Here is an 8,275-nt window from a genome sequence, read left to right on the forward strand (position 1 = left end):
TTCCCAATTGTTGTAGCCGTGCATGTCCCTAGAGTTATCCTAGGTAATAGTAGCACTTCTACAAATCCAGCCAGCACCTTGAGTCGGTTAAGGCAGGGGTAAACATTCCAAGAAAAATCCAGCAAAACAAAGGGACTATCCTCCTTGTCGGTTAGAGTATTTTTTTTAGTGTCGTTCTTAATTTTTTTTTCAGCTTTTGTGTCAATTCCTTTTCCAGTTTTTATTCTTGAATATATTCTATCACTCTATTCTTAGTGTCCTAATTTTGTTTTCCAAGAAAATGTCTACTCTTACGAACTTCAAATTCTAGCATGAACTTGATTTTTTTAAGCTAAATTTGAGTACTTGAGGAGCTTTACTTTCTTCAAGGTTTTGCAAGGGGCTGTGAGAGAATATTTTGGTGAGCTTATTAGAGTGATTTGAGTGACCATATACGAGTGTGAGAGTATACACTTAGGGAGTGAAGTGACAAAAAAAAAAAACAAAGAGAAAAGAAGCAAAAGAAAACATTACTTTTTTTCCCCCTATTTCCTTTTTCTTTGCTATTAACCCTTGCAGGTATACTTGAGACTCCATGTCTAGTGGAAACGAAGGAGTATCCCGTCCCATGAACTTTGAACAGATGATGGAGCAAATGGAGAGGCGTTTCCAACGCATGCTAGAACCCATTCAAGATGAGTTGTTGCAACTCCGAGCGTCTGGAACACCAAAAACCTCTAAGTCCATGCGAAGGCGAAGGGACGTGGAGGAGTCGTCCGATGGTTCCAATAATGATGATGATGATGAGGAACCTCGAATTCAACCAAGGCAAAGGAACCAGACTGGACCTACCGATGTATTCAAGGGAATCAAGATGCAAATCCCTGAGTTCAAAGGACGGTCCGATCCCGAGGCCTTTCTCGAATGGTTATCCAAGATCAAAATGGTATTTTCTTGCCAGAACTACACTGAGGTGCAAAAGGTGCAATTGGCCACCATGGAATTCACTGAGTATGCTGTGGTTTGGTGGGACCAAATCAAGAAGTCTAGAAGGAGAAATGGGCTACCTGAGCTCATTCCATGGCCCGAGCTTCGAGCCATGATGTGCACCCGCTTTGTACCAGGACATTACACTAGGGATTTGTACCACCGGTTACAAACCTTAGTCCAGGGCAACCGGAGTGTGGATGAGTACCACAAGGAGATGGAGATCCTGATGCTTAGAGCGGATGTACAGGAGGATCCTGAAGCCACCATGGCGAGATTCTTGAGCGGGTTACGACCCGATATTGCTGAACGAGTGGAACTTCAACATTATATGGAGTTGCATGAGCTTGTAGACAAGGCTATTAAGGTCGAGCAAAGGCTCAAGAGGAGGGGTAGCACTCGATCGAATTTCGGCAATACCACCTACTCTACCAACCGCCCATTCCAACCAAGGAATGATTCTCGGCCTTCACCAAATGCTCCTACACCAAAGCCGAGATTCGAGGGAGGTAAGGTGGGCAACCCTAGTATTAGTAAGCCGCCCTCTTCTACTCCAAAATTTGAGGAGCCTAGGGTACAAACTAGAGCTCATGATACTCGATGCTTCAAATGCCAAGGTAGAGGCCACATTGCTAGTCAATGTCCCAATCAAAGGACTATGATTATGATGCAAAATGGTGAGATCGTGAGTGAGGACGAAGCCGAGTACGAAGGCATACTACCTCTTGACGGAGGTAGTGATGGGGAATCGTCAAATGAAGAGGAGTTTAGTGCACCCGATGGTCATTTTGGGACTGCATTGGTTGCAAGGAGAGCATTAACTGCACGTGTTAAGGAGGACAAGCTTCAACGGGAGAACATTTTCTACACCAGGTGCTTCGTCAACCAAGCACTTTGTAGTGTGATTATTGATAGTGGGAGCTGCACAAATGTTGCTAGTTCACTCATGGTGGACAACTTGAAGTTGCCTACAAGGGATCACCCGCGACCCTACAAACTCCAATGGCTCAACAACTCTGGGGAGGTTCGAGTAACCAAGCAGGTTCTTATATCCTTCCAAATCCATAAATATTCTGATGAAGTATTATGTGATGTAGTTCCTATGCAGGCTAGTCACATTATACTAGGTAGGCCTTGGCAGTTTGACAGACAGGTGACTTTTGATGGTGTGACTAATAAGTATAGCTTCTTGTACAACAGTAAGAAAGTCACACTAGCTCCCCTTTCCCCCAAACAAGTGCATGAGGACCAATTGAAATTGCAACAAGAGTTTGAGAAGTATAGTGCAAAAAGGAAAGAAAATGAGAGAGCCGAGGCAAAAAAGGAGAGGAAAAAGGCTATAGATAGCTCGGCAAGTGAGGTAAAAATCGAGGGAAAACAAATGCTCCTGATAAAAGCCAAGAAAGTGAGGAAGTTAATGAGAGATGAGCAGCCACTTCTTATGCTTGTTAGCAAGGAAGTAGCTCTGAATGTGCATGAACTTGATACTGATATACCTCTCGAGGTTAAGTCTCTTTTACAGGAGTACGCTGATGTCTTCCCCGAGGACGTCCCAAGTGGATTGCCACCACTTAGGGGCATTGAACATCAAATTGACTTCATCCCTGGAGCTTCATTGCCAAATCGCCCAGCTTACAAGAGCAACCCGGAGGAGACTAAGGAGTTGCAAAGGCAAGTGGACGAGTTGCTAGGCAAAGGATGGGCACGTGAGAGTTTAAGCCCGTGTGCTGTTCCAGTCATTCTGGTGCCCAAGAAAGATGGTACGTGGAGAATGTGCACCGATTGTAGAGCCGTAAATGCCATCACGGTAAAGTATCGCCACCCTATACCTCGCTTAGATGACATGCTTGATGAGTTACATGGGGCTGTGTTCTTTACCAAAATTGATCTCAAAAGTGGGTACCATCAAATTAGGATTAAGGAGGGGGATGAATGGAAAACTGCCTTCAAGACTAAGTATGGATTGTATGAGTGGTTAGTAATGCCTCTTGGGCTAACTAATGCACCTAGTACCTTCATGAGGTTAATGAATCATGTTCTGCGTCCATTCTTAGGAAAATTTGTGGTAGTTTACTTTGATGATATCTTAATTTATAGCAAGTCTTATGATGAGCATCTAGAGCATATTAGGGCTGTTATGGATGTACTTCGAAGAGAGAAGCTCTATGCCAATCTCAAGAAGTGCAATTTTTGCACTAACGAGCTTGTGTTCCTAGGGTTTGTTATAAATGCGTAGGGAATGAAGGTGGATGATCAAAAGGTACAAGCTATTCAAGAGTGGCCGACACCACGGTCCGTGGGTGATGTTCGAAGCATCCATGGACTTGCGGGTATCTATAGGAGATTCGTGAGGGACTTTAGCACCATTGCTGCACCCTTGATCGAGTTGATCAAAAAGAATGAGAACTTCCATTGGGGAGAATCTCAAGAACAGGCTTTCCATGCTTTAAAGCACCGACTCACACATGCACCTGTACTTGCTTTACCTGACTTTTCTAAGACATTTGAAATTGATTGTGATGCTTCAGGTATTGGAGTTGGAGTTGTGTTGAACCAAGGTGGAAGGCCTATTGCCTACTTTAGTGAGAAACTCAATGGGGCTGCACTGAACTACTCAACTTATGATAAAGAGTTTTACGCCCTCATTCGAACACTACAAGTGTGGCAGCACTATTTAAGACCTAAGGAGTTCGTGATACATACCGATCATGAGTCCCTTAAGTACCTTAATGCCCAGCACACCTTGAGCAAGAAGCATGCAAGGTGGATTGCATTCGTGGAGTCCTTTCCGTACGTGATTAAATACAAGGCTGGTAAGTCTAATGTGGTTGCGGATGCACTCTCCCGAAGGTACTCTCTACTCACCTCCTTAGATGCTAAGTTGCTAGGGTTTGAACTGATTAAAGAGTTCTATACCCAAGATAGTGACTTCGGTGAGATTTACACTTCTTGCAAACACACTGGGCAAGGTAAGTTTTTCATTTCCGATGGTTACTTGTTTTGTGCCAATCGGCTTTGCATCCCACATGGATCACTCCGAGAACTCTTGGTAAGGGAATCCCACTCAGGTGGACTTATGGGACACTTTGGGGTTGATAAGACTCTTGCCATGCTGTAGGAACACTTCTATTGACCGCACATGAGGAGAGATGTTGCACGGATGGTGGATCGGTGCTTAGCTTGTAAGAAAGCTAAATCCAAGGTACACCCGTATGGCCTTTACACCCCGTTACCTATTTCTAGTGCACCATGGGTAGATATTTCTATGGATTTTATACTTGATTTGTCTAGATCCAAGTATGGCCATGACTCCATTTATATGGTAGTGGATAGGTTCTCTAAAATGGCACACTTCATCGCTTGTCATAAAACGGATGATGCATCTCATATTGCTAACTTATTCTTTAAAGAGATTGTGAGATTGCATGGCATTCCTAGGACCATTATATATGATAGAGATGTTAAATTTCTAAGCTACTTTTGGAAGACACTCTGGTCTAAGTTAGGCACCAAATTGCAATTCTCTACTGCTAGTCACCCCCAAACTGATGGCCAAACTGAGGTGGTGAACCGTACATTAGGTACTTTGTTGCGTGCCATCATCAAAAAGAACTTGAAATCATGGGAAGAGTGTTTACCTCATGTTGAGTTCGCTTATAATAGGGCTATCCATTCTACTACTGGCTTCTCTCCATTTGAATGTATTTATGGTTTTAATCCGCTAACACCACTTGATCTAGTGCCATTACCTAGTAATGAGCGCGCACATTTGGATGGTAAGAAACGTGCAGAGTTTGTTAAGCAATTGCATGAGAAAGTCAGGGCCAATATTGAGAGGAGAACTGCTCAATATGTCAAGCAAGCTAACAAGGGTCGCCAAAAGTTGATTCTTGAACCTGGAGATTGGGTGTGGTTACACATGCGCAAGGAACGTTTTCCTATTCAAAGGAGAAACAAATTACAACCACGGGGTGATGGACCCTTTCAAGTGTTGGAGCGCATCAATGACAATGTCTACAAACTTGATCTTCCTGGTGAGTATGGCGTTAGTGCTACATTTAATGTTTTTGACTTAGCCCCTTTTGATACAGATGATGCTTTTGATTTGAGGGCAAATCCTTCTCAAGAGGAAGGGAATGATAGCATCATAGTACGTGACCACGTCTACAATGGCTCGAGTGATCAAAGGGGTGAGGATCGCGTGCAAGCTCCAAGTGGATCCATTACTAGAGCTCAAGCAAAGAGACTTCGTGAGCAACTCAGTGTACTTATTCAGGCCATACACAAGTCCTTTGAAGGATTCATACACTCAAGTGAAGGTGATCGCGGTCCGGTATTGAGTATTGAAGCTACACCTGAGTATTAGGGTCTTACCAAACCCTAGTTAGCGAGATTCGCATTATAATCATTTAATTCCACATTAGTTGATTAGATTGAATAATTGGCTCGGTGCATGTTGCACATAGAAATGCCAAGGGTAAGATTGGTTTTTAGTCATAATTATTTGTTAAGGTGAGCTGCCTTGGAGGGAAAGCCCACATGAGGCCCGACTCATCGAGGCCCATATTAGCACACCTTAGTTCCTTTTCCTTACTAGTTTAGGGTTTACTTGTAGCCTATATAAGGCACCCCATTACTCCCACAAAGGGAGACACTTTTATGATAAAAATATTGAGAGAATTTTCTCCATAACTTTCGAGCAAACCTTGAACAACTTAGAGTTATACTCTAGTGTTCTTGTTCGGCTTATCAATTCAAGAATCGCACTTGAATTGTGGCGCCTTCTACTCTTGCCTAAGGTTCCCTAATTCGTTTGATTACGGGTTGAGATAGTATCAACAAGTTCGTAGTCACGGGGATTAGAGGGGTCGTAGGGTTTCCGCTGCCACCGTTTCTTGCATCCGATGTCAAATCCAACAAGCGATTTTGGGTCGCGAATCTCCTCTCCAACGAGATTCGTATCACTCACCCTGTAGATTTGTTTTCCTTAACAGGATTTGTGCTTGGAGTGAGATTCGGAGGAATTTCTCTTTTGTGTACTCATGTAATAGGGTTCCAACTCTTTTGTCTAGACTTTTGGGATATTGTATATTTTTTGGCTGTATTATGAAAACCCGATGTAAGGATTGGATGATTGTTATATTTCGTTAAGCTTGAACGCTTCCGTACTAATTGTATTTATCTTTTCTGGTTGTTGATTTCTAGCACCGCTATAAGCTTGAATGGTGTTTGTTTGAGTCCTAGCGAGAGATGGGCAGGCGTCCTGCGGATACCCTTTGATTCGCCTTGGGGAGAAGGGAAAACTGCCTTCAAGACTAAGTATGGATTGTATGAGTGGTTAGTAATGCCTTTTGGGCTAACTAATGCACCTAGTACCTTCATGAGGTTAATGAATCATGTTCTGCGTCCATTCTTAGGAAAATTTGTGGTAGTTTACTTTGATGATATCTTAATTTATAGCAAGTCTTATGATGAGCATCTAGAGCATATTAGGGCTGTTATGGATGTACTTCGAAGAGAGAAGCTCTATGCCAATCTCAAGAAGTGCAATTTTTGCACTAACGAGCTTGTGTTCCTAGGGTTTGTTATAAATGCGTAGGGAATGAAGGTGGATGATCAAAAGGTACAAGCTATTCAAGAGTGGCCGACACCACGGTCCGTGGGTGATGTTCGAAGCATCCATGGACTTGCGGGTATCTATAGGAGATTCGTGAGGGACTTTAGCACCATTGCTGCACCCTTGATCGAGTTGATCAAAAAGAATGAGAACTTCCATTGGGGAGAATCTCAAGAACAGGCTTTCCATGCTTTAAAGCACCGACTCACACATGCACCTGTACTTGCTTTACCTGACTTTTCTAAGACATTTGAAATTGATTGTGATGCTTCAGGTATTGGAGTTGGAGTTGTGTTGAACCAAGGTGGAAGGCCTATTGCCTACTTTAGTGAGAAACTCAATGGGGCTGCACTGAACTACTCAACTTATGATAAAGAGTTTTACGCCCTCATTCGAACACTACAAGTGTGGCAGCACTATTTAAGACCTAAGGAGTTCGTGATACATACCGATCATGAGTCCCTTAAGTACCTTAATGCCCAGCACACCTTGAGCAAGAAGCATGCAAGGTGGATTGCATTCGTGGAGTCCTTTCCGTACGTGATTAAATACAAGGCTGGTAAGTCTAATGTGGTTGCGGATGCACTCTCCCGAAGGTACTCTCTACTCACCTCCTTAGATGCTAAGTTGCTAGGGTTTGAACTGATTAAAGAGTTCTATACCCAAGATAGTGACTTCGGTGAGATTTACACTTCTTGCAAACACACTGGGCAAGGTAAGTTTTTCATTTCCGATGGTTACTTGTTTTGTGCCAATCGGCTTTGCATCCCACATGGATCACTCCGAGAACTCTTGGTTAGGGAATCCCACTCAGGTGGACTTATGGGACACTTTGGGGTTGATAAGACTCTTGCCATGCTGTAGGAACACTTCTATTGACCGCACATGAGGAGAGATGTTGCACGGATGGTGGATCGGTGCTTAGCTTGTAAGAAAGCTAAATCCAAGGTACACCCGTATGGCCTTTACACCCCGTTACCTATTTCTAGTGCACCATGGGTAGATATTTCTATGGATTTTATACTTGATTTGTCTAGATCCAAGTATGGCCATGACTCCATTTATATGGTAGTGGATAGGTTCTCTAAAATGGCACACTTCATCGCTTGTCATAAAACGGATGATGCATCTCATATTGCTAACTTATTCTTTAAAGAGATTGTGAGATTGCATGGCATTCCTAGGACCATTATATATGATAGAGATGTTAAATTTCTAAGCTACTTTTGGAAGACACTCTGGTCTAAGTTAGGCACCAAATTGCAATTCTCTACTGCTAGTCACCCCCAAACTGATGGCCAAACTGAGGTGGTGAACCGTACATTAGGTACTTTGTTGCGTGCCATCATCAAAAAGAACTTGAAATCATGGGAAGAGTGTTTACCTCATGTTGAGTTCGCTTATAATAGGGCTATCCATTCTACTACTGGCTTCTCTCCATTTGAATGTATTTATGGTTTTAATCCGCTAACACCACTTGATCTAGTGCCATTACCTAGTAATGAGCGCGCACATTTGGATGGTAAGAAACGTGCAGAGTTTGTTAAGCAATTGCATGAGAAAGTCAGGGCCAATATTGAGAGGAGAACTGCTCAATATGTCAAGCAAGCTAACAAGGGTCGCCAAAAGTTGATTCTTGAACCTGGAGATTGGGTGTGGTTACACATGCGCAAGGAACGTTTTCCTATTCAA

General features: G+C 43.1%; 1 protein-coding gene across 1 annotated transcript; it reads left to right on the plus strand.

Annotated features, from left to right (window-relative positions):
• The first annotated feature begins 625 nt into the window (after window positions 1-625).
• LOC113758070 lies at window positions 626-3,202 on the plus strand. The gene has a single exon (XM_027301103.1). The coding sequence runs from the start codon at window positions 626-628 to the stop codon at window positions 3,200-3,202; it is 2,577 nt and encodes an 858-aa protein (XP_027156904.1).
• The last annotated feature ends 5,073 nt before the right edge of the window (window positions 3,203-8,275 follow it).

This window comes from Coffea eugenioides, unplaced genomic scaffold (genome assembly GCF_003713205.1).
Source record: "Coffea eugenioides isolate CCC68of unplaced genomic scaffold, Ceug_1.0 ScVebR1_3595;HRSCAF=4978, whole genome shotgun sequence".
In the NCBI taxonomy this organism is placed as follows: Eukaryota; Viridiplantae; Streptophyta; class Magnoliopsida; order Gentianales; family Rubiaceae; genus Coffea; species Coffea eugenioides.

Coding starts and splice junctions, on each gene's coding strand:
- LOC113758070 (XM_027301103.1), top strand. CDS start 626: ATGGAGCAAATGGAGAGGCGTTTCCAACGCATGCTAGAACCCATTCAA.